General features: G+C 48.4%; 1 protein-coding gene across 39 annotated transcripts in view; it reads right to left on the bottom strand.

Moving 5' to 3' along the window:
- The window catches only part of LOC129051253 (tensin-3-like), a 635743-nt gene that overhangs the window by 547912 nt on the left and 61020 nt on the right, over nt 1–26811 (bottom strand). For 35 of the 39 annotated variants that reach the window (XR_010138099.1, XR_010138090.1, XR_010138092.1 and 32 more), the window contains one exon: nt 11168–11206. The exons of the other annotated variants lie outside the window; for them this stretch is intronic. Coding sequence is in view for 17 of the 35 variants with exons in the window: in XM_063718439.1 (XP_063574509.1) it covers nt 11168–11206 (39 nt within the window). In the remaining 18 variants the exon portion in view is untranslated. The remainder of the gene's footprint in view (nt 1–11167; nt 11207–26811) is intronic. 39 annotated transcript variants of the gene reach the window in all.

Consider the following 26811-nt stretch of genomic DNA (forward strand, 5'->3'; position numbering starts at 1 on the left):
GAAAATTCAGAAAGTAGACATATACAAAAAGAAGCAGACAGAATCAGCCTCTCCCTCCCTCCCATACCCCAAGATAACCAACTTTAGCCAAATAGGATGGACCCCTAAATAAGTAAGGGCGACTTTCTTCCGCCCATACTTATTTAAAAGCCAAATGGTGCTTTATGTCCATATCACTATATTTTCTTCTGCACTGCAATTTTTAACAGCGGCATAGTACTCAATTGTCCAGATGGAACCGAATCCCCCTTTAACAGCATGTTTTTTGGTCTCCAATTTCCCACTCTTATGAATGAGGCTATGAGAAACATTCTATAGTTTAAAATGTTAACATCCTTAGTGGCTGCCTCGGGATAAACACCCAGAGATGCCATGTGCCTTGGGGTCCACATCGCTAGGACTTCCTCTAGAAAGTGCTGTGACTTCCAGGACCACATGCATCATCCTAGAGAAGAGGAAACATACAAAACATGAAACCCATTCCATCTTTTTCTATTTAAGCATATTTTATCCCCTTTCCAAAAAAGAAACTATCTTGTCAAAGGTAAAGGGACTTGAAGTGTCTGGATAGTTATGAAACCAGTGTCCCACAGAACAGAGCAGAGCAGAAAACGGCACCTCCAACCCTCTCTGCAAGCACCTTCATCCCCTCCCAGGTCAGTCTCAGGCCCCAAGTGGACTATGCCACTGGAGTGTCCTAGAATGTAAATTCCCCCACAAGAGAACCACGGCAGGCCTCCACATCCCCACACAGGGCCCAGTGCCTGGTGCATCAGAGGTTCCCCAGGACATAAATATTTATAAACCGATTGATTAATGAAGGAGGGGCAGTGGAAGAGAGGACTCATCTGTTCCATAATCAAGACCATAACTTCAAGTTTATGATTTATTACCCACCATATCTGGCAAAGGTAGCACCGTCCTCCTCCCCATTGGAGACTGACAAAATGCCTGGTGTCATCTGTTAATGAATGAAATGCATTCCCACAAACATCCATATGTTGAAGTCCTAGCGCCCAGGACCTCAGAGGGTGACAGTTTGGAAACAGGATCTTTAAAGAAACGATTAAGTTAAAATGACACCATTAGGGTGGCCCTAATCCAGTATGAGTGGTGTCTTTATAAAAAGAAGAGATTATCCTGGCTAACGCGGTGAAACCCCGTCTCTACTAAAAATACAAAAAATTAGCCGTGCATGGTGGTGGGCGCCTGTAGTCCCAGCTACTCGGGAGGCTGAGGCAGGAGAATGGTGTGAACCTGGGAGGCGGAGCTTGCAGTGAGCCAAGATCGCACCACTGCACTCCAGCCCGGGTGACAGAACGAGAGTCCGTCTCAAAAAAAAAAAAAAAAGAAGAGGAGATTAGGACACAGACACACATAGAGGGGCAGCCATGTGAGGGCACAGGGAGAAAATAGCCACCTACAAGCCAATGAGAAAGCTCTCAGGAGAATCCAACCCTGCAGACACCCTCATTTCAGCCTTCCAGCCTCCAGGACTGAGGGTGATAACCGCCCATTGCTGCAGCCACCCCACACGGTGGTGCTTTGTCTTGGCAGCCTAAGCTGACTAAGACGCCATCTGAAAGCTCTGAGATGTCTGGTGGGTGTTTGGGAAATGCTGCTGCCAGGAGCAACCTTCAGCTCCCAGGATGGGCAGGTGGCCTGGAGATGCTCACCTGCCACCCTGCGCTCCCCTCACTTCACGCTCTCTCGGCAGGAAGCCAGGCTGACTGTGAACAGCAGCAATAAAGCAAGGAGTGGTGTAAGGTGTGGGGCCGTAATGGCCCCTAGCCACACGTGGAAACATTGCCTCCTCCTTCTGAATGTGTTAAATAAAAGGGAGAGGCAGTGGGGAAAACAATCCAGTAAGTTAAACTGGTTAACGTAACTAGGAAGATTGGACAATTTGATGGACGTGCCAAAATATTGAAGGAGGAGGAACAGCAGGAGCATCAAGACACAAGATATCCAACTACTTTCGGCGCTTCCTCTACCTAGTAACTTCCAATAAAGCTGAAGGAGGATGTGCTCTAAACCAGAGAGGTTTTATGTGCATCATATAACTTAATATTACAGATCTATAGATCCCGCCATGAGAAAATAAGTTTATTGAGCAATTAACTTCAAAATTTATTTTCCAGCTGTTAGAATGTGTCCAGCCTCACTGAAAATGCTGGAGTTGAAAAAAAACGGGAAAGAGAATATTCCCGCCTTTGGGAAGCTTACGGTGAGATGAGGGGACACAGGCAGGTGTAAACATAAGACAGTGAGCCCTGCATTAAGTGCTGTATGTCGAGAAATAAGTACATTGGAAGCTGAACCAGGCTGAGCAAAGCCACATTCACGTGTGAGTCTTTTCTGCTTACTGCTTAGAATGAAACTGCATGTTGCCCTCCAAGAACCACATAAATGAGGTCACTCCAAAACCACCTCTACAGGCTTCCCACCAACCATGGATCTGCTGTCTCCCTGTTCGTTCTGTGAGACAATATGGAATGCATGGCCTGAGCCAGCTGGCTGGGCTCCACAATGGAGCACTAGAGAATTGGCTGTCCCCGCTCCCACTGAGGGGCTCAGTCAGCCAAGACTCTAGCAGTGCAGAAGTAGGAACTAGATGAAGACCGAAGGGGCCCAGGGCCTTCCTCATCACCCCTGTCCAGGAACATCATTATTACTACTGAGGAGCCGGGCACTGCATGCCCACTGCATGCCCACTGCATGCCTGGAGCCAGCAGGCTGGGCTCTGCAGTCCCGCACTGTGTTTCTTCTGTCAACTCAAAAGCTGACCAAATGACCACTGCGTCTGCTCCCAACCCTACAAATGCCGGTTGTACCAGTTATTGTAATTGCAGAGTTTAATAAAATACTGCAGAAATCAATGAAATGTGAGCAAAAAAGGATTTGTTACTGCTGCAAACACTGAGGTTTTTGAGAGCCTGGCGTGAGGCAGTCAGTAAAACTCATCAAGTTTCTGTAAGGCAGCTGGGGCAGAGTCCAGAGGATTTCTATGCTCCGATTATTCCTAAGTATCTTTAAGCTTTCTTACACTCTGAGGAACCCCAAATGGGAAATTTCAATGGCTCATTGTAGATGTACACTATGTAAAAACAGGACAGGGAACCCCAGACCCTGGAGAGAACTCAAAGACAGGGTGGGATGGTACGTCAAAGACAGGTGGCTACTTTTACCAGTTTTCAGACACAATGGAATGCTAAAGTGAAAAGTTCAGGATTCTGCAAGTTAACTGATATTTCAGTTCAATAATCACTTATAAATTCTGATCCCTTTAAATGAGAGGTTCTGCCTGGATGTGAAGCCAAATGCATAGTAAGTGACATGCAAGCAGCAATTACCCTCCTCTTTGCCCCTGTATTAATACCAGTAACGATCATTGTCACAGCAAGTTATTCCACATCCACTCTATTCCTGACATAATGCAACATGATTTGCTTGTATTCTCTCTCCATCCTTGTAGCAGCCTGCTGAGCAAGGAACCCTTATCATCCCCACTTTCAAACAGGCATAAGCCACTGCACCTGGCCGAGGTTATGTGTTGATCAGTTGGTGAAAACACTGTGACTAGAGCTCGCAGGACCCTACCCTTTATTTCTCCTGGAGACAGAAGCTCAGTGTTGGCTAAATCAGTGTTTGCAGCAACTTTATCGAACACGACTACCACCAATAATGAGAATCTACTGTAATTGATTAGGTATTGACTAGGGGTCCATAGTAAGACAGCCCCATTGTCAGGTTGTCACTTCATCTAGTTCAAACCCAGGACCAGGCTTGGCCACCTGAGGCCATTTGCAGCGAGGGGAGTGCTAGGACACAGGCCAGGTCTGTCTTAGCTTTCACTCCACCACGAGAGACCACCGACTTTCCTACCTCCCTAGAACTCCACAGCCAAGAATAGTTAGCCCTCTGCCCTGATTCCTCCCCACTGTGCCTCTCTTCTCCCTGCCTCTCCAGTTTGTAAGCAAATTGCCTATCATAGGTTCACAGAAGGCGGCCAGAAAGTGGGCTTGGATCTGTTCTCTCAGATAGTAAACTCAGGGAAAGAACCATTAAGTGAAAACCTGACAGTGGGGCTGTCCTACTATGGACCCTAATCAATTACAGTTGATTTTCGTTATTGCAGGTAGTCGTGTTCTATAAAGTTGTTGCAAACACTGATTTGACCAACACTGAGCTTCTGTCTCTAGGAGAAATACAGGGTTAGGGTCCTTCGAGCTCTAGTCACAGCATTTTCACCAACCGATTCAACGCATAACCTTGGCCGGGTGCAGTGGCTCACACCTGTAATCTCAGCACTTTGAGAGGCCTAGGCGGGTGGATCACCTGAGGTCAGGAGTTCCAGACCAGCCTGGCCAATGTGGTGAAACCTCGTCTCTACTAAAAATGGAAAAATTGTCGGGAGTGGTCGTGCATGCCTGTAATCCCAGTTACTCGGGAAGCTGGGGCATGAGAATTGCTTGAACCTGGGAGGCAGAGGTTGCAGTGAACAGAGATCATGCCACAGCACTCTGGCCTGAGTGACAAAGAGAGACCCTAATTTAATAAATACTGTGGATTCATTAACATGAAACTCTCAGCCATTGGTGCTGTAACTCACACCTGAAGGAAGGACTGTCTAACACATGTGCTTTCTCCAGCAGGCACAGGACAGTCCTCTTGTGCTTAGGGACAATGGACATCACATCAGCAATGCACTTGCATTTTAAACAGCATAATCAACAACAGAAGCACAAAAAAGGGGGAAATGTGGCACTAAATAGACTGTGGAAAGGATGCCTGTCTGCAGTATGAGTTCAAACAAGGAAGAGTTTTGCTTTTTCAGTGTCAGACGGGAACATGCAGGTGGACAACCCGAATTTTGAGTCTTTTTGCTCATGTCTTCAAATGATCACAAAATTGTCCTTGGTATTGATTTTGAGGTTACAAATAAATTGTATCCAGGAGTCTAATTTGCAAATATGGAATCCACAAGCAATGAAAATCAACTATAATTTAATCTTTAAATTTGTAGATTTAAAATTGCTAGAAACTTGCCAGTTTCTAATTCTAATGCCCCTACTTAATACACTGTTACTCTAACATTATTAAAAGGGCCATAATCACAGCCTAGTCCACCCATAATTTTTATCTACCTGACTCTACTTCTTTATTCTTAGGATGCCTCATGCTGCTACAGAAAGCAAAGCCTTCGAGGAATCCTTCCTCCTGACAAGGAAGCTCCAGGGTGGCAAGTTCATGCTGCGGATGCCTTCTAAAGACGTGCATTTCTCTTCCAGATTTATGTTCCCTACCTGAGGACCTCTATTGATTTGGCAATGCCTTGCCTTGAGAAGCTTAAAGTATTTTCTAGGCAAACACATTGAGGAATCTGGCATCAGAATATTTTCTGGAGCACGTATGACAGAAGCCAATAGTCATCTGCCCGGGATGAAAAGGAGAAAGGCATCAGAGAATGCAAGTTTCCCAGATGGAAGGAAATCATAAACGTCAGGTCACCCAAACCCCAGAGGCTTCCGAGTTCTCAGTAACCCTATGCCCCGAGCACCCTCAACACCTCCAGGATTGCTCAAGGTGGTCCCGGGTGGCAGCCCCACCCCAGCAAGTCATCTCCTAGAACAGGCTGAACAAACTTCAGCTTGCATCAGAACCAGCAGGAGGGCACATTAGGAGAGAGATTTAGGGATCGTATCCCAGAATTTCTGATTCAACAGGTCTGAGTGGGCACAAAGAGTTTGTATTTCTAAATTCCCAGGTTTATGTTGATGCTGCTGGTCTTAGATGACACTCTGTGATCCACTGACCTAAAATATTTGTACATCAGTGTGGTTTATACTAACGACCTTGTCACCACGTACAATGCGGGCTACATTACTGCATCCTCTGCCATCATTCGCACTCAGTCTCCCAATCACCCTAAGAAGGAATACGGCAACATAACTTCCAGCCACTTCTTAAATGGCACCAATGATGGGGAGCTCAGGACCTCATACAAGTCCAAGTCCATGTTTAACTCCCCTAATTTTCCAAAGTGCTTCGCTCTCTTGAATCACAATCTGTGCTCACTGGATGCCTGCGCCTTGGCCCTATTTCCTTCCATGCACAAAACCTATCAAGGCTGATCTCCCCGGTGAGTGACTTGTACGATTTTCCCAGGGGAAAAAAAGTAAAAATGTACCTGGCTAGTGTGAAACAACCCTTTATTCAGAATGATTTCTTTAGAGGCTTTACAAAGCAAGTGTTACTATTTTACAAAGCAGCCTGTGAACTCTGCGCCATGTGTCGACAAACCCAGTGGGTTTTCAGTGAAACATTTCATCAAATAAGACACATTGTAGCACTGCTGAGGGGATATCACCCAGATGTCAACGGCTCAATGCCACACACGAGACTTGTGGGAAAGTCATAAGCCATTAGGTCATGGAAGTTAACTGCAAGATGGGGAAAGGACGCTGGCTTGGAAAACATTGGTGTGTCATGTGATAAAAACAGTGACCAGCCAGCCTGAGCTCTGTGCCTGAACACATCATCTGCGCCCTGCACAATGTTCCTGTGAAGTAGAGACATATGGATCAGGAGCCCCAGGTCCCACCACTTTGTTTCCAGTCACCAACTTGTCCCCAGATGAACTGCATCCATACACCAACACCCCCCACCCAACTGTGCCACTTAAAGCTAACCCTAGATTTCACATCACTTCATCCATAAATATCTCAGTACATATCTTTAAAAGTCAAGCCGGGCACAATGGCTCACGTCTGTAATCCCAGCACTTTGGGAGGCTGAGGTGGGAGGATCACCTGAGGTCAGGAGTTCGAGACAAGCCTGGCCAACATGGAGAAACCCCATCTCTACTAAAAATACAAAATTAGCTGGGTGTGGTGGTGCATGCCTGTAATCCCAGCTACTCAGGAGGCTGAGGCAGGAGAATCGCTTGAACCCAAGAGGCGGAGGTTGCTGTGAGCCGAGATCACACCATTGCCCTCCAGCCTGGGCAACAAGAGCGAAACTCCACCTAAAAATAAATAAATAAATAAATAAATAATAATTTTTTAAAAATGAAAGTCAAGAACATTTTAAAATGTAGAACAAACTGCCAGAATTGTGAAGAATAATTCCTTAAAATATCTAATTCATGTTCAAATTTCTCTGCCATAAGTGTTTTGGGGTTGTCTGGATTTATTTTTATAGTCTAAGTTATAGTCTGAATAAAGTCTTACGATGTTTATTTAATATGTCACTTCAGTTCCTTTCTTTTTTATTTTGATACGGAGTCTCTGTCGCCCAGGCTGGAGTGCAGTGGTACAATCTCAGCTCACTGCAATCTCTGCCTCCTGGGTTCAAGCCATTCTCCTGCCTCAGTCTCCCAAGTAGCTGGGATCACAGACGCACACCACCAAGACCAGCTAATTTTTGTATTTTTAGTAGAGACGGGGTTTCACCATGTTTGCCAGGCTGGTCTCCTGACCTCAAATGATCCGCCTGCCTCGGCCTCCCAAAGTGCTGGGATTACAGGCGTGAGCCACAGCACCCGACCCAGTTCCTTTTTCTTTCTCCTCTTTTTGCAATGTATTTGAAAAAGACTGGGGTTGTTTCTACACAGTAGAATTCCCTCTGCCCTGGATTTCGCTGAGCCCTGCAGTACAGCTTCACAGATGTCCTGGCCCCTGGACTTCCTGTCAGTTGCAGATGGATCTGAGGCTGGGTCTGATTCTGGTTTGATTCTGGTGAGGACTTGGCTAGGGTGAGGACTCAGCTGTGTACTTCCTGCAAGGAGGCTTACAACCCTATGACCCGTGGTCTAACTCCCCTTTTGTGATAGTGCAGGTTACAGAAGACCAGAGCCTAGAGCCAGACAGTCATTTATTAGGAGTTTGGAAAGGGCACTATGTTAACCCTATCACATTTTCAAGGTTTATTAGCTGGAATTCCTCTTTCAATACAACTTTCCCTCTTCCTTTATTTGGAAACTCCAAAGAACAGTTCCCAAAGGTTAAATGCTCTATTGCTTCTCTTTATTTACCAAATCAGAATGAGTTGGTTCCCTAGCATCCCCCAAAGGTAACTAACTAGTGAGTGCTGTGGTGATGACGGTGGTAATGGTGGTGATGATGGTGGTGGTGATGGTGTAAGTAGTACTTTTGAAAGTCTGTTGCATACGTTAGAAAATTACATATGTGTCCAAAGTACAAAGCTAACAGCTATTACAACCTGGATGCAAGCACAGCCTGCCCCTGTGAAGTCCCTCATCTTCCATGACCCCAGGTTCTCTTCAAATTCTATAATTTCTGGAAAGACAGGCCATGGGGCTACCCCGGGGCCTGAGGGCCAGAGGGCCAGAGAGGACGGGATGGGGAGTGCTAGTGGTCATCATGCTGGGAAACGAAGTGTTAGTTAAATAGAGAAAAACTTCCCACTAAAGCAGAAAATACTCATCCAATTAAACATGTTTCTCCTTATTCTTTCTTTACAATTGAGCCTCCAAATATGACAAGGTTTCCAGGAGGACTTTTTTTTAATTTTTTAACAAAAATTGTTTCCTGATACTCTCGGGAAAGTGCACAAAAGAAACTTGTTATGAGTTTCTTGTTATGAGAATGAGACAATTATCACAGCAGCTATGAGGACCAGGAGCCCATGAAGTTTCAGATTTTGAAGCCAACAGTTGCCCTGATGCTGGCAGACTGACACCCAGACTTGAGTCCCCAGCAACACACAGTATGAGTCAAGTTTCTGCCCAAAAAGCTCAAGATGCCTTCAGTGACCTGAGGAAACCGCCATGGCACCTGCTTCTCTAAAACAGGACAATTGAGCCACAGGAGACCACAGATTCATAGCCAAGCAACCCCCATATTTGAAGATAAGAAAACAGGTTAGAAAACAAGGCCATATATAACGGGAGGGGCCTGAGCCTAGACCTTGGCTCCTGGACCAAGTCAGCTCCCTCCCACAGCACGCTGGCTGTCCCGCAAGTGGATGTAGGTTGGAGATGTTGTTGTGTGTGGTTTTCTACATGAGTATCCCTTTTGCAGGTAAAATACACTCAGGTAATATAAATAATGCACCAATCAAATGCCTCCTCTGACCTGGAATCTGTAACGCCTCCTTGTCACATGCCAACTTCTCTCCAACTGCAGACATTTAAAAAAAAAAAATCAGCACTTTGAGAGGCTGAGGCAGGCAGATCACTTGAGATCAGGAGTTCAAGACCAGCCTGGCTAACACAGTGAAACCCCATCTTTACTAAAAATACAAAAATTAGGCCGGGCATGGTGGCTCACACTTGTAATCCCAGCACTTTAGGAGGCAGGCAGAATTACCTGAGGTCAGGAGTTTGAGACCAGCCTGGCCAACATGATGAAACCCCGTCTCTACTAAAAATACAAAAATCATCCAGGCGTGGTGGCACATGCATATAATCCCAGTTACTCAGCCCCTGGCTCCTGGGGCCTATGACAAGCCTGAGGAAATCAGTCACAAACCGCAGCCTGTCAAAACCAACTACAAACACATGCCCCCAAGTCCCCCCACGCCCCCTACTCCTCCACCCCCTTGTCGGCGGTGAGTGCCACAGAAGGAATGGAGTGAGAGTGGACCACAGGCCTGGGGGCACGGCTGAGGCCAGCAAGGACGGCCGGGCAGGCGCCCGCCCCGGATGGCCTCAGCTCTTGATGCTGCAACATGTTTCTCACAGTTTGTCAATATTTTAGGTTTCTGGGTGAGATTTTTTTTTAAAGTTCCTATGACCTCAAATGCATACTTTGCTCTTCCATAAGCAAAGAGACCACACCACACGACAGCATTAAAAGGAGCATAATAAGGGCACCCCACCTGTGGCCAGGCTTCTGTGACAGGCCTGACCCCGTAGTCCCTCTTCTCTCATCTGCAGCTAGGTTAGAGAGCACCTCTATGGCCATCGCATAAAGGAGAAAACCGAGGCTCAGCTGGGCAGGGGCGAGGGCATGGCCCGGCCACTCAAGTGATGAGGTTAGAGAGCCACCCCCACACCCACTGGGTAAAGGAGGAAACCAAGGCTCAGGTGGGCAGGGGGCAAGGGCAAGGCCCAGCCACTGGAGCCAGGATCTGATCTTGACTTCATCAAAGCAGGGAAGCTGCCACACGGGCGCCGCTGGCTGAGCCTAGGGAAGGATGTCCTACTGCACCACAAGATAGAGCCAGTTAGCCAGTTCCATGTCTGGAGGCCACCAGGCTCACAACCCAGAAAGACTGCCAAATCTCCGGCAGAACACCCCAGATTCTGTGTATGGTGAAGCTAGGGGGAGTCAAGGGCAGAAAGCCCTGCCCTACTTGAGAAGTACAGGGAACAACACACCTGACAGATGCCCAGGAGGAACCACAGGGTGCACCTGTTTCCTTACCCCACCGGGGAGGCCCAGACCTGCACACACTTCCCCAGCAGCAAGAGGCAGCTTCCCATTTGCCTCCCAGGGAGTCGCTTCTGACTTGCAGTGAGAGAAGAGGGTCCTGTGTCCTGCTGTCTAGGCACAGTGAGCCTTTCAGTTATCCTGCAAGCTGCTAATAAGCCCTCGGAAACAAAGCTTCACCCACTCAGCTCCAAAGGGTGGAAGCAAAGAAAACACCAGGAGGTACCACGACCTTCCAAGGAGCTGCATTTGAAAAGCAGACAGCAATTTAAATTTGCCTAATCACAAGCCAAAGAGAAAGTGCTATTGTGTTTACCTTCAATCTGATTTGAACACACACACACACCCAGTATTTGTCAGAGCTGGATGTCAGTCTACAAACCACTGCACTATATTGTCCACAGCCACCTGGCGACCCAGGCACCCTCACTGTCCAGGTTTTTATCACTAAGACAACAGACTTGTGCTGTCTTCACTTTATAGCCAAGGAAAGTCGGCTCAGGGAGATTCGTCCCGAAGGTAACTATTACTGATAGAAAGGCAGCTCCCGCAAAGGCGCAGCGGATCCTCTTCTCTAAAAAACCATGCAAATGGCCAGTGCAGCATGGTCAAAGGTCCTCAGAGAGAGCCTTGTGAATGCAAGCTACGGGTCAAAGGGAGGGCATGGATCTTAGAGGAAGCTAAAAGATCCCCAAAGAGGGCGCAGCTTCAAGAAAGGACTTAGTCCCACAGGATGGAACAATGGAGCCAAAGAAATGCAAAGGGCTTACCTGTTCCAGTTGGACTTGCACACCGCAGGGAATCACCACCTTTCAAAGAGAGAAGAAACAGATAAGCAAATGGATTCTCCAGGAAAAAATTAGCATAATAATCAAGCCAGGCTCCCAAAGGCATGAAACTGTCTCTAACCTCACTCTGGCCACAAAGCTGTAGCAGATCAAGACTGACAAGATTTAGGGTTAAGAGAGTCCAGAGTTTTGTTCACTTTTGGAAAGTCCCTGTCCTTTTTGCTAATGTCATGGAAACCATGGGGCCTCCCCTTCCAGAAAAATGCAAATCAAGCATAGATACAAAATTTAGCCCCCACTTTCACAAAGAACTGGTAGACCTCAAGGATGGAAACCTCTGAGTCGGTCTGTGCTTGGGGAGCTTGGGAGCAGGGCCCAGAGAAGGAGGTGGAAGGCTCTGCCTGGTGGTCTTCAAGCCCCCACTCCTCCCATCCTCACCCAGGGGCATGCATTCTCTACACAAGGGGCCACCTTTTCTAGAACTATTTCTACAAGTAGAACTGAAGAGTCTGAATGTGGCAATGTCAACGTGGTTATTCCATTCCGCACAAGAGACGGGGAGAGGAGACTTTGACTCCACCATAGTCTCTGAAGACCGAGAGCTCCCTGGGAAAGACAAAGAAAGTAACGAAGGCGAGGCGGTTCAAACACAGTCAGGAGAGGCAGTTAGTAACAGGCACAGGGAGCCACCAGTCCTGCAGGGCAAAGACCTCACCTTGGGCAGGATCTCCACCACTTACTAGCCACAAGACCTTGGCCTTTAATCTCTCTGTGCCTCAGTTTCCACATCTGAAAACTGCAGGTAACAACAGTGCCTTCCAGGCAGGTTCACGGTGAGAATTAAGAGATGGCACGTGAGGAGCTCAGAAGAGTGGCACAGGTCAAGGGCTAAGGGAGCCAGACAGGCATTGCGCTGCTCTGGGGGGCCGCTCAGGAGCCAGGCGCCAGCAAACAGGATTCAGTTCCTGGTGAGTGACCTCACTCCTTAGCTTTCTTCTGGCACTACCCCCTCCAGATCCCTGGCACCTGCCTTCTCATAGAGTTGTCTGAAAATGTGCAAAGGAAGGAGAATCGTAGAGAATCTCAGAGATCTGACTAATTGTACTTGTGGTTTGGGGTGGGCGGCGGCGTTACCTTGGCCCTTACCAGGACAACTATTTATAGCCTCTTGCTTATCTTACGCAGTCCAGTCCTCAGGGAGTATGTGACACATGGCCGTTCCTGTGTCTGGGACACATCATTACTCCACCATGGCTCTGACTCAGACGGATGTCTGGGGCAGGGATCCTCTCTCAGGGCCCCTTTAAAGTTTGATGAATGGATGAGAGAATAAGTAAACAAATAAATGTAAAGCAAAACAAAACAAAAACGGCTTTGGAAACAGAAGGAGTCACAGACAAAACCTTACAGGATGGTGGAAACAGCCGGACAAGGAGACCCCATGGTTAACAGAGCGGTGTGACTTATCTCCGCCCGAGCACGGTATCTACTCAATGCACACATGCATCTTGTTGCCTCACTCCACATGTGACATGCAGGCAAGAAATGTGCGAAGAATCAGGGCCCCTGCCTTTCAAACTCACTACCAGCATTCCTGCAATGGCATGTCAAGCATGACGAAAAAAAAAATGAGCTATGAAGGCAGGAAAACAAAAAGAGGAAACTTAAATGCATATTACTAAGTGAAAGAAGCCACTCTGAAAAGGTCACATACTGTATGATTTCAACTCTGTGACATTCTGGAAAAGGCAAAACTATGGGACAGTGAAAAGGTCAGTGAAAGCCAGGGATTAGGAGGGAGAGAGGAACAGGCAGAGCACAGAGACTCTTTAGGGTCATGAAGCTATTCTGCTTGATACTATAAGGATGGACGCATGTCATTCTGCATTTGTCTAAACCCACAGAATGTACAACACCAGGAGAGAATCCTAATGTAAACCAGGGGCTCTGGTTACTAAGACTGTATCAATATTGGCTAATCAAGTGCAACAAATGTACCGCAGGAATGGAAAATGTTTATATATGAAGAGGAAGAAGAGTGTGTCCAATTTTTTTTTTTTTTTTTTTTTTTTTTTTGAGACGAAGTCTCACTCTGTCACCCAGGCTAGAGTGTAGTCGCGCCATCTTGGCTCACTGCAAGCTCCGCCTCCCGGGTTCATGCCATTCTCCCGCCTCAGCCTCTCGAGTAGCTGGGACTACAGACGCCCGCCACCACGCCTGGCTAATTTTTTGTATTTTTAGTAGAGATGGGGTTTCACTGTGTGAGCCAGGATGGTCTCGATCTCCTGACCTCATGATCCACCTGCCTCGGCCTCCCAAAGTACTAGGATTACAGGTGTGAGCCACCACGCCGGGCCTGAGTGTGTCCAATTTTTGTATAAATCTAAAACTGTCTTAAAAATAGAGTCTATAATACATTTTTTAAATTCACTGTCTGGAAGCACACATTTGTTGAGACAATGAAAAGAAAAGCCCTGTGCAATGTCAGAAACCTGAGTTTTAAAGATGGCAGCCACTTAAGGATTTGGTCCAGAAGCCAGGTCTGTGTGTTCCCACATCCCTCTGTGGCCAGATGGGGTGCAATAACTGCCCACCACCTGGCTTGGCCCCAGGGTGTCCTACAGAAAAGGAGAGGTGAGCTCTGTAAGCCGTGACTGCCCGAATCCCATCTCGCCCCAGACCATCCACGGCTTATGTGGCTAACGGGCTCGCCCGATAAGTTGGCACGCCCAATCTTGTCGAACTCCATCCATCACTTGTCCCGCACATTTTCACTGACAGCCTTCTCCTGCCAGGACTTCACTTGGAAATGAAGCAGACTGGTCCCCAACCCCACAGAGCTTATGGCTCACGTAATAGAAACTGCATAAAATGAATCATTTTTAAGAAAGCGAGCTGGGGAACAGTGGGGAGTGAGCAGCTCCCAGGTTCTGCAGAGCAAATGGCAGGCAGCCTGGCCCTGAGCCTCCACATTCACATCCTACTGAACTTGCTTCTCTCTTCCAAGAGAATCGGTCACAGGCCCTACTGTCTGAAAATGCAGACAAAAATGTCTCAGGAAAGACCTTTTGTGGGAGTGGATTTGCAAATAAAAATGCACATGGAGCACCAACCAGAGAAAAAGGGACATTCTAGAGGCAAAGAGTCACTTGTTGATAAAGAGAAAACTCATCATTTATATAAGTACAAACATCTTATTTAGTAAAAACCATGACCAAGTGAACACAGAGGGCACTTGTTCCTTCAATGTGGCTAAAACCAGATTCCAGGACAGGAAGTCCCTGAAAAGAGACTGTATTTCTGTCACACTTTTCCTCCCTTATACTAAGGCAAGTAAGCTGACCACAGACAGAACCACAGGACGAGGCGGCCAGGCTAGGGATGCTCACACCGGCCTGCTCAGCACCAAGGAACCTATGGGGACTGTGCGACGGTGCGATCAGCTGCATTTGCTGGACAGTCAGGTGTCACTTGCAGTTCTTCGGCCTTAGCAGAAGCAGAAGCACAGTGCTTCCGTGCACAGAGCTGCATCCCTGCCAGAGCGCACACAGCTCTCCACTGATCTACAGGCTGCTCTGCCTCCCATGCATCAGGAGGGTATCTCCTGTGGATGGAGCCAGGTAAGGGAGTGAGGCACACCTGCTTGCTCTCCTCACCTCAAACTCCAGCTCTGATCACATATTCCCCGGCACTGTGGGGTTCTTTCACTGTTTTCACTGGACAGAGGGAAGCACTGTGGGTTGGGGCCAACTCCAGGTGGGCTTGGCCTTCCTCGGCACGAAGAAGCTGACACTTCTTTAGCACTTATGTTCTTCACATGCCAGTCTGACTTACAGAGAGAGCAGCCACCCAACGCTGCAGGGCTGGGAGGGTCCCGGTGCACTGCATCCCCTGAGACTGTCCTGCAGACACCAACCAGAAGCCTCTGAGCTGCGCCTGGCCCCATCAGTGCACAGCCAGCATGGCTGGGATGTGTGCGGTGGCATGGCCAGGAGTCTAGATGGGCACCCACTGGCCTTGCGCTTTGCCTGCTCTGTAACATGATGCTAAGTGAGCTGCAGGGGTGTGAGAGGATGAGACAAAAACCAGGCAGCGTTCCCTGTATCAAGGCACACTCCTGGGGAGGCCCACGGCTCATCCAATGTGTGGACTCGAATCAGCTGGATAAAAACGGAACAGTGCCCTGTCTGCAGGTCTTTCTCTGTAGCCCTCACAATAAGGCCAGCAAGCCCCCACTCTGTGTATGTGAAGCTGCATCTGAGAGAGGGCCAGGCCAGCCATGGGAACTCTCACAGAGACGACGCCAACTGGTGCCCCAGCTCCAGGCTCCTCTCCTGATAGGAGCTGCACCCTCTCTCATAATGAGCAGCTCCCTCAGGGGTTAGGGTGACAAGAGGTGACAACAGTGAGACAAGGAAGGGGGCAGAGCAGCTCCCGTTAGCAGCTACTGAAGGCTGGAGAGAAGGCAGTGGGTCATGGGCTGTGGGCCAAAAGCCATGGGCTGTGGCATCCCCGGGATCCGTCCCTCCCCTGGTGGAGGCGAGGGCCCCTCTGAGAAGCCTGTTTGGGAGCCTCTTTATTGCCTTCTTTCAGCTATCCTGGGATCCTAATCTACTGTTCCTAAGGAAACCACAAACACACACTGCTGTGCCTGCCCCACACCTGGCTACGTGGGTGCCTGGGTACGCTGGCATCAATAACCTTGTCTCCAAGCCAGCAGGTCCACAGGAGAGAGGGGCAGAGGGACAAGGGCTTGCCACCAAGTCATGACTGTGTCCTTGGGAATGTGAGTGTGTGAGTGAGCATATGTGTGAATGTGGGTGAGTGTGAGTGTGGGTGTGTGAGTGTGGGTAAGTGTGGGTGTGTGAGTGTGGGTGTGTGAGTGTGGGTGTGTTGGTGAGTGTGGGTGACTGTGTGTGTGAGAGTGACTATATGTGGTGGTGTCTGTGTTTGACTAGGTATATTTTGCTGTGGATATCTGCAAATGTATTCTTTTGTGTGAATGTGTTTAAGTTTGAGAGTGTTGTGAGTTTGCATATGAGTGGGTGAGTCAGTGGTTATGTGCATGGGAGTGTAAAAGTGGGGGTGTGAGCGTGTGTGCTTGTGAGAAAAGGGGGAGTGTGAGTGTGTGTGCTTGTGAGAATGTATGAATGTGCATGTTTGAAACTGAGTTTTGTTAAGTGTGTCTGCGTGTGTTTCTATGTATACCCTGCCTCATGTGAGTGTATCGATGTGAGAGCGTGTCTGTGTGTGTCTCCGTGTGTGAGTGTATATACCTGTATGTGTCCCTGTGTGTTTGTGTGTGTGCACACACAACAAAGCTTAGCCCTGCAGTTCCATCCCCCAAGGTGAATGAAAGCACTTCAGCTAACAAGCACATTCTGCCTTAGAAAGTGCTTTCACCCAAGGTGTACCGGCCCGGCCACCATTACCCCCAGTGCTGACAGACACAGGGCTTGGGTGCAGATCTTCCTCAGTAAGGAGTGAGATCAACTCTTCAAACCTGAACCAATCCCTCTCTGCTTACTTCTGGGAGATCCAAGTCCTGGGAGAAATAAAGGACAACTCAGTTCTCCTCGTGCTTGACAGACATTGCTTTCCTTTTGATGAACACAATAAAACTCCAAACTCAGCTTTTATTATTGTTTCTTATTAAATTTCGCTTTGTAAACAGCCATATGGAAAGTGACATTTTTCCATCAGTTTCTCTAAAATCCTGTGGGTATAACTGATGCACTACATATTCTATAAACATGCATATTCTGTATAAAGAGAATAAACGTAAATTTCAATTCTATCTTTTCCAAATCATCAAAAATTCCAGTCATGGTGGGTCACGTGAATCAGCTTCCTAGAACCTCACAGAAACATGAAGTAAGGACTGAAGAGAGGCCGGGCACAGTGGCTCAAGCCTGTAATCCCAGCACTTTGGGAAGCCCAGATGGGCAGATCACCTGAGGTCAGGAGCTCGAGACCAGCCTAGTCAAAAAGGCAAAACCCCGTCTCTACTAAAAATACAAAACTTAGCAGGGCATGGTGGCGCGTGCCTGTAATCCCAGCTACTCGGGAGGCTGAGGCAGGAGAATTACTTGAACCTGGGAGGTTGCAGTGAGCTGGGATCGTGCCACTGCACACCAGCCTGGGCAACAGAGCAAGATTCTGTCTCAAAAGAAAAAAAAAAAAAAAGAACCGAAGCGAGCACCCTCAAGTATCAAGCATGCTTTTACACATCCGGCAGCTACAGGGAAAGCCCGGATGCTTGGCTTCTCTAACCGTTTCTTCCTGCTAGTTCTCCAGATCATTCTGCCCACATGTGAAGTCTCTACTCTACTCTGGTAACAAGCAGGCCTGGACAAACCTTGTTGATGTCAGGATTCTGGAGGGGAGAATCAGCCCAACACTACCAACTCACAGCAATGAAATGCGTTCCACAAATGCACACACACCACACACCACCGAATGCCAATCCTTGGGCCAGCATTCAGGTGCAAAACAAGTGGAAACTGAGTAGAGACAAACGGGCCAGCCACTGACCTTGCCAAACCTTGCAGACAAGGGAGAAAGCAATTCACTGAGTTAAGCCAAGTACAGAGACATCACCTTATGCACAAGTTCTATCATACATAAAATTACTTTAATCATAATAGTTTTAACGCTAAGATAAGTTGCAAAGACTCAGAAATGAAGTTTACTTTTATTTTATCTTTACAAAAACAATTCTTTTTAAAGAAACTTCGTGATGACGCCAAGATGGCAGTACTTTCTTTCCTAAGTCATGAAAACAGTCAGAGGTAACCTACCTCTGAGGCCCTGAACTAGCCAGGGAAAAACAGATACGGACGCCAAATATTTGCTGACCACCAGGACCTTACGATACAATTGGGGGTTGGGACTCTTCTCTAATCTCTACACGGAGTAGCAGCCTGGTTGCAAGGAGGGTGGAGCTTTTACGAAGGACCACTTCTATTATACCACAGCTTTGACTTCTTACATTGTATGTTACTGATCAATAAAATAGCAAGATCTATAATTCACCCATTAGTTAAGATTGAAAAAGGATACACTGTTCATGTGTTTGTATTACCATTATTATCATTTATTATAAGGGCAAGGTAAGGAGAATAATCACAGAAGGAAAGTCCCCTCATTCCCAGTGCTGACACTGACCAAAGTATTTATCTGCTTAAATAACCAACAGTCTTAGCTTGAGTGAGGGGCGGCTGCCGCAACAACATACCACAGAATGGGCAGCTGACACCACAGCCGTTTATCCTCCCATAGTCCTGGAGGCTAGGAGGCTGAGATGAAGATGTGGGCAGGGTGGTTCCTCCTGAGGCCTCTCTCCCGGGCCTGCAGATGGCCACCTTCTCCCAGTGTCCTCACGTGGCCATTCCTTGTGTGTGTCTGTGTCCCAGTCTTTCTAAGGACACCAGTCATACTGGATTAGGCCCACCCTAATGACCCTATTTTAACCTAATTACCTCTTTAAAGACCTTATCTCCAAATCCTGCCACATTCTGGGGTCCTGGGGATTTGGACTTCAACATTTGAATTTGCGGGAACAAAATGCAACCCCCCAGCACTAACAAAGGTCTGATAGGACGGGTGGAGACGTCAGGTCGACACAGAACGTTCTGGGCACACCAATAGGAGCTGGGTCCCCCAGGTGAGGCCGGGGGCTCCTGACATGCCAAAGGTGGCCTTACTCATCATTCAAGCCTGCTCTTCCAATGGTGCCTGGGGACAGGGGTCTACGTAGAGGGTTGAAGAGAGGCCCAGGGTCAGACTTTCAACACAAGCCTGCAAACAACAGCAGATCTATACAAAGAATGGCAGTACAAAATGAGGACATTTGAGACTTTATTAACTTTCTTTGCTGCCTTCAAGAGCTCGCCCTAACTTTGCTTCTGTGTCTCCTTTGTCAGGCTTGACCCTGGAATCCCTAATTAGGTTCACATTCCTCAGGAAGCTCTGTTATCCCACTAAGCGTAAAAGCCCAATTTAGTCTGCTCTAATCCCCATGAGAAAACACCCGCCCGGCAGACGCAATTAAACCTTTGAGAACGAGACAGGAGCGGAAGAGAAAGAGAAGGAAAATTCCCAGAATCAGGTCATTATATTTTTCCTTACAGTTAACAAGCAGCTAGTGAAGATCATGTCTGTGGCATAGTAAAACAAAAAAAGAAAGGCTCAGGCTTTCCCAGTCCTTGATCTTGGCTTGGTCTCGGCTCTCCTCACCTCTGGGGGCCTCAGTTTCCCCTTTCAATCCAACTCTATGGAATCTAATAATTTTTAGACAAAAGAGTTGTGCCCCTATCCCAGATGGGCTTAGCTGAACCTATTGGAACCTTCTTTTTCATTCTTTACTTAGGCTGTGTAGCTGTTTGGCATTGGCTACCTTTACCCAGTTGAGGCCTATGGCCCACAACGCAGGGCCAGGCCTTCCCTGGCCTCAGGCAAACAAGTTACCACTGGTAGGGAATATAATAGATTTAAAGCAAAAGCATAGTATCCTGTATCCATTATGTCACCATTATTTGTCTCAGATCAGAAATCAAATGTGAACCTCTTGTTGGAACAATGTCCAGAGGATTCTCGAAGTGGCTGAAAAGCACTTTCAGGATCCCTTGCGTGCTGTATACACGAGTCCCAGCAAAGGGCACAGGACAGGATCGCTCGAGGGCCCAAACACCTGCCTGCAGTGAGTCTGTCTTACAAGACCAGGGCTGAGCAGGGAGGCCAAGCGTCTCATGGTGCAGCTGAGGTCTGCAGAAGCAGAATCGGGGTCCACAGACCCCTGAAGGCCAACACTTACCACAGTCCTACGCCTTAACTTTTTAAAAAGAGAAAGAGGACATCTGGTGATTGATAACATGCTAATGGCTTGCAAAAAAAACAAGAAGAAAAACTCATAAATCATAAATCCAACCTAATTGCAGAAAGATTAAAAGGCAGTATTGAGTTGTTGAATGGTCTTTTTATTAGAGCATTATAATGCCAAGGACCAAGATTTAACTGCATCAACATTACTGGATCCACTTCCACAAGGAAAATCCAGGTCCCAACTCATGTACTCCTCACTAGCTACATCTGATCAGCCTATAATTCTCACTGGCCACCTATAATTAATAATAAAGTAATAAAGTACTGACACTGACATTTGTGAGTAATTTACATTTTAATTCATCAGAAGAGATTGATGATTACCTCTACAATAACATCCCTGCATGCTATTGCCTGAGTAAGTTTAGTAGGTTGTGTTTTCAAAGATGGTGGCATCACACAGGGTCTTCTGTAAAGGAACTCTGCCATTCCCCCATCAAGAGGTAGAGTCTGTCCCTGTTCCTCTTGAGTCTGGGCTCGTCCTGGGTTTGCCCTGTGGCCTGCTGTGAGTGGTGGAATATGGTAGAACTCTGAAGCCTGGCCTTAGACAGCTGCAGTTGCCGCCTTCGCCCGGAGCATCCCATTCTTGGGCCCAGCCCCCATAATGAAGGGAAGCCTGAAGAGCCGCACGGAGACACCTACAAGGGGGCACCGAGGTGTCCAGTGCCAATCGTTGGAAATGGGCATGAGGGCATTTGTGACCTTCTGGCCACCCCTGTCCCCCTGTCAGCACCACATGAAGCAAGCACTGTCCAGCCAGCTCACAAATCCATCACAGCTTGTTGGTTTCAGCCACTGAGTGTACAGGGGATTTGTTAGGCAACAACAGGGAACAGAAATAGTGTGCCCAGCAATGCGCACATCCCCAGCATGCCCAGATGAGTGTGTTGGGCACCAGAATGCCATCCTTCAGTGCTGTGTGTCAGGAAGTGGAGGAAAGGGGCTCAAAATCAGCACTTGAAAAAGCCAACAGCAGCAATGAGGCCATGAGCTGTCACAGATGAGGAGATTTCAGCCACCGATGGTGGGAGCAAGAGGCTGACAGAGCGCGGCTGTGGCTTCAGCACGAGGCGGGCAGACATGACCCAGGACACCAGCCAGTGGGCGGAGAGGCAGAGGGGCAGCTTCTCGTCCATCTACACTGTGATTCACCAAAAAACGCATCAGGCTGAACATGCACGGTATGTGGTGTTCTTGAATGTAAGCTTCGGGTTTAAACAAACATGTATTTTAAACCATATATATACTGTTTCAAGCCCCAGAGTGACTGGACAGAGCTGAAAAAGCTCTGTCTTTGCATCCAGAGACTGAAATTAGGGCACGACCTCCGCTTCTCCCAGCTGGCTCTGATGAATTTACGGAGACTGTCCTCTGTGAACTCAATTTTCCTCCTCATCTGTGAAATAGGGATAATACGACGTCGTGGGGTGGATGTGAACCTCAAGCTCATAGCAAAGTCTTGACAGTGGGACTATATCAAATATACACTGTCAGATTGGAGTGAGGGTGAAAGGGACCCCACGGCCTTTCAAAGACAGCAGCATAGTGACTGAAGGCTATCTCAGACCACACATAGTGACCGAAGGCCATCTCGGCCATACAGACTTTGCCTCTCTCCTGACACACAAACTCCATATTGTTCAGACTAGGCATTTCCTGGACAGTTTTCTGATGATGAAGCTGCAGCAATGATACTGATTCATGATAATACTTAACCAGGGGCAAAACAGACATGTCCCTCGCCCCACCCTGTTCACCTGAAGGAAGGCAGGAAGGAACCAGTGCCCAAGGCCATAGGCCTGACTGGGACAGTGAAACCCGAGAGTCATGTCCTACAGAGATGGCCCCGGGTTCATGTTGATGTGTGCATGGCCCCATCAATCACAGCCAGTTCTGAGAGCGATCCTACAGGCTCCTGGAAGGACGGGTCCGGATGCCATGCCTGACACCATGAACATTCTAAAACACTCAACTGGTAGTCTAAGCAAATGAAGGAACGCTTTTTGATTTTGCTTTGATTTATTCATGTTTAACATACAAGTTAAAATACCTGACTCTGAAGAAGCTGTATGAGCCTACTGAATGGGGACCTTAATTATTGGCACCAGAAATGGCTCCCTTTCCAACTGTGTGCCAGTGACTCCTAATCCCACTCACGAATGACAGGGAGTCATCATCTCATGTCCACCCTATGCTGGCTTTCTGTCGTGGCTCTGGCCACCCCATAGTGGGGGCAGCCCCTCACCACAGCTCTCTGTTTGGCCAGCAGCAGGAAGGCTGGGTTTGGGGCCCATGTGCCTGGTGCGCAGGCCTTCACGGAGGACACAGCCGCACGTCGGCAGGCCGCCCCGCTTGCCACATGGTAGATTCCAGGGCCTGGCACTGTCAGCTCCCCACACCTGATCTCTTCTTCTCCTCTGTCCTCACCTGCAGACAACATAGTCCAGGCTCAACTCCCTTGCCTAACCCCACCTCCCACCTGTGAGCCTCAGCCCAGGCTGCTCCCTCTGCCTGGAAAACCACCTGCCCACCTCCTACTGGGCAGGTGCCTGTGCTTCAAGGCCCAGTGGCAAGGCCCCTTCTTCAGGAGACACACAAGTAAGATGTGCTTTTATTTCTGCTTCAAGAGACGAGCACAGAAATGTTATGACCCTCCCTCCTGTGATTTTGTAATACCCTCTTCTTATTTCAAAGGAAAAGGTCCAAGGAGGCAGTAACACTAAAACAAAGCACAGTTTTCAGAGGCTTTTAAAATGAGGGGTGGGCCCCACATCCACCAGGGAGCAGGCAAGCAGGTGTTTGTATTTTCAACCACACCAGCCTCATGCTGAGAAAGGCGGGGTTCCGGTCACGGAGCTCTGGAGCAGGAGGAGCTCCCACTGCCCCTGAGAGCCGAGGCCCGTTCATCAGAACGGCACTGAGCTCACAGGGAGCAGAGCCTCGGGCGATGACATCAGCTAATGCCACCCCCAGCTCCTACTTCTTGGGGGTCTGTAGCATCTGAGGTTTCCATATGAAATCAATAGCAGGCTCTTCACATCAAGCCCTGGCTTCCACTGACCTGTTGCTAATGACAAGGCAGAGGAAGTGGTCACCCCTAGGGAGGGGATCACAGGATCTCGAATAAAACCACCCTCCAGAGTGAAGCGCAGAGCTCTGACAGTCAATGTTCAGTGGTCATCCGTAAAGAAAAGGAATAGCACAAATAAATGAGCTGGTCACTTCTCCAAACTTTGGGTCAGTTGTCTCAACCTCTTATTCATTCATTCATTGCAGAATGGCATATCAAATATCACACTTCAGGGCACTCAGAGATGAGAAAGAATTAGTAGTTGTCTTCGAAATTCAGTTTAAAATGAAAGAAAAGGTACAAATATACGACAGTTATTCAGGGAAGAAAATGGTAAATTCCACAAAGGTAGGCACCAGAGAAATTTTCCCTGAAATACATTTTGGCAAGAGTGTTTAAGAATCACATGATGAACAGTTTGGGTTTAACCAACTGTCCTTTGATCTAAAGAAGGCTGACAAGAGGCCGGGCGCGGTGGCTTACACCTGTAATCCCAGCACTTTGGGAGGCCAAGGCGTGTGGATCACGAGGTCAGGAGATTGAGACCATCCTGGCTAACACGCTGAAACCCTGTCTCTACTAAAAATACAAAAAAAAAAAAAAAAAAAAAAAATAGCCGGGCATGGTGGTGGGCGCCTGTAGTCCCAGCTAATTGGGAGGCTGAGGCAGGAGAATGGCGTGAACTCAGGAGGCAGAGCTTGCAGTGGGCCGAGATCGAGCCACTGCACTCCAGCCTGGGCAGCAGAGGGAGACTCCATCTCAAAACAAAAAAAAAAAAAGAAAGCTGACAAGAAAAGAAAACGTGAGAAACCCTAAGAGTTCACAACTTATCGAATCTTTTAAAATTAAGCACTGGGCTGCAAATGGCCAACTGGCCAACTCTAATGTCCACATAAACATATTCCATGAAACCCAAATTAGTTCCTGCTGGTCTGAAGCTAAACTGCCACCCCTGTTCACAAAATCTTGATAATGGCATTCCATTTAACTCTAATGTCCACATAAACATATTCCATGAAAACTAAACTGGTTCCTGCAGGTCTAAAGCTAAACTTCCACCCATGTTAACAAAATCCTGCCAATGGCATTCCTCTCTGCCCGGTGTCTCAAATTCAAAACCTAAGGATTACTCACGAGCCGTGCCTCTGACCCACCGGGTGGGTACGCCAATCCTAACAGGTCTACCTTTAAAATGCCCACAAGTCTACTTCCTACTGACCCCACCTATTGTTCAAGGTTGGGCCACCCCAGCTCTTGCTGGGCAGCGCTAAGCTTTCTAACCAACCTCCCAAGGTTCAATCAACTCCCCTCCAAATGCTTTTTAGAAGTAAAGAAACCTCTGAAAAATCAAAAGGTTTTAGATAAAGATTCTGAAAGCAGAATTTCTCACATCACAGTATTGCAACCATTCAGCCATTCTATCCACTCCACCTCCCCTGAAAGACGCAGTTGTGAGTTTATTATTCTAAAGACCTTCTGAACAGGGGGCAGTTTCCAGTGATAAAGGAGGGTTAACAGCTAGATCCTTGCACACCGCTTTATTAAGAACAGAAGGGAAGCCTGCGGGCTTCGGAAAGTTCCAGGGTAATTTGGAGTTGAGGGTGCACGGACACACACACAGTGCGCAGAAAGGCAGGAGTTGAAATGCCTAGAAACACACAAAACTGAACTCCGCCAGCTGCTCCCGGGAGGCGGAGAGAGGGCGCCCCGCGAGCTATTTCTGTGCCTGGCAGAAAATGGGAGCAGGCACTTCCTGAATCCCTGCCTAAAATTAACTGCTTTACAAAAGGGGGGAAGGGGAAACCCATGGTGAAACAAGTTTTATTTTACAATTCAAAATCTGGAGGTGGGGATTTGAATACTTCATTATGGGTTTTGGCCCCGCTGATAAAAATGTGGCTGAAAAAGAGAAGAAATGGGGGCTTTACTAGGAAACCTATCCTTCAGAAGTAGCCCCACAAAAATAAAGCCAGAGGTTTGATGAGAAACGTTCTCCTCCCCATGGAACATGAAGCCATGTCTCAACGAGAGGCGTGAAGGCACATGCACAGCAACACTGGTGCGGTCGCCAGAGAGGACAGGCTTCAGTCCTGCACATCAACTAAGTGCCTGTCCTGTGGTCTAGGAGGCTGAGACTCACGGACACACATGCTGACAACATGAGAGGGCAGTGTCTGGGGCAGGGGCTGCACAAGACAGAGTGGGGTGTCTGGAAGTATGGTGCGCACAGGGCCACAGCCCCCACCCTGAGGACGAGGCCTGCAGAGGTCTCCCCTTGCCTGACAGGGATGGTTATGTCCCAACAGGGGCGGGCTTCCAGCACCTCTCCCAGCCTGAACTCAGGCTCTGGAAGACCTGAGTCTGAACGGGCCATAGAGAGGCCTCAGGAACAAGATCCCACTGGGAACCTACACTCAGAGCCAGAACCTACACTCAGAGCCAGAATGCAGTCTCCCAGCCAGAGCCAGGGCCCAGGACTGCCAGAAAGTCCCGGAGATAAGCTTCTGCAGAGATGACATTGCTAGATGCCAGGGTGGGTGGCATCCATGTGGAATAATGACCGTAGTAGAAATTTTAAAAAGATGCACTGCATATGGTGTCTAAACATTAAAAGAGAACAGGCTGTTCTGCAGCTCCCCAACTGCAGCACACCTTCCTCCTCCATCTCAGCAGAGGGAAGGGTAAGGACAGACCACTCAGGAGAGCAGTGGACCAAACCACACACATTATGACAAGTGGATTTCTAACCTGGACAGAGCCAGAGTCAGGGTCAGAGAAGAAGAGCTGTGATTCAAAAGGAGCACACGGTGCCACAGGGCTGGGGAGAGGCCCCGATGCCGCCCAGCCCAGAAGCCCAGAGGTGAAGAGGCCCTGGATTGAGGAGCGCAGAGGACCCCAGTGAGCCTGGAGGCGGAGTGACAGGATAATGGGAGGAAGCATACATTATAGACTCTGAGCAGTTCACAAACTGAATGGTGGTCTGAAAAAAGGGGTAGTAAGAAAAGCACGTCAGAAAAAGGACATCACTGAACAGGATGTGAGCTCACACAGGGGAATACAGAGTTTGGGGTCTTCTAGAAAGGGGCCAAGGGCTCCTGCAGGTGGCAGCCAGAGTCAGCAGAAAGAGCGCCTGGGGCCACACGTGTGGAAGGAGGGACGTTTCGCCTGTGACCAGAGCTGATGGGCAGGAGGTGCTGGAGCCGAACAGGGCATTTGCAGGAGTGTTTCAAGCTGATTAATGTCAGGCTGGTAGCTTGGAAGCAGGCCGGGGGAGGGGGTGTATTTCCACCAGAGGAATCAGCAGAGGCTGCCAATCAGCCCGCTGCACCCCCAGCAGGGTATAAACCCTCATCTGCACACCACTGGCCAGAACCTGTTTCAAGAGAAGCGAGAGTAAAAGCGATGGTGGCCAACGCAAACAGAGGCTGAGTGGGAGAGTCCACGCACACGCAGTACAGAACGCCAGACACAGGTGAGAGAGGCGGAGGGCTGGGGTTGCATCTGTACCTGCTCATCAGGGGCTTGTGGGAAATCACATCAGAAGCCCAAGACCAAGCAGGCAGGGACACCTGCAGCACCCAGCTCTGCCCTAGGCCCAGACACCGTGGCTGCAGCGACCTGGGCCAGGACTACAGAAGTCCTCCGTGGGGTGAGCCAAGGCAGGGTGAGCCTG

This window comes from Pongo abelii, chromosome 19, assembly GCF_028885655.2.
Source record: "Pongo abelii isolate AG06213 chromosome 19, NHGRI_mPonAbe1-v2.0_pri, whole genome shotgun sequence".
Classification (NCBI taxonomy): domain Eukaryota; kingdom Metazoa; phylum Chordata; class Mammalia; order Primates; family Hominidae; genus Pongo; species Pongo abelii.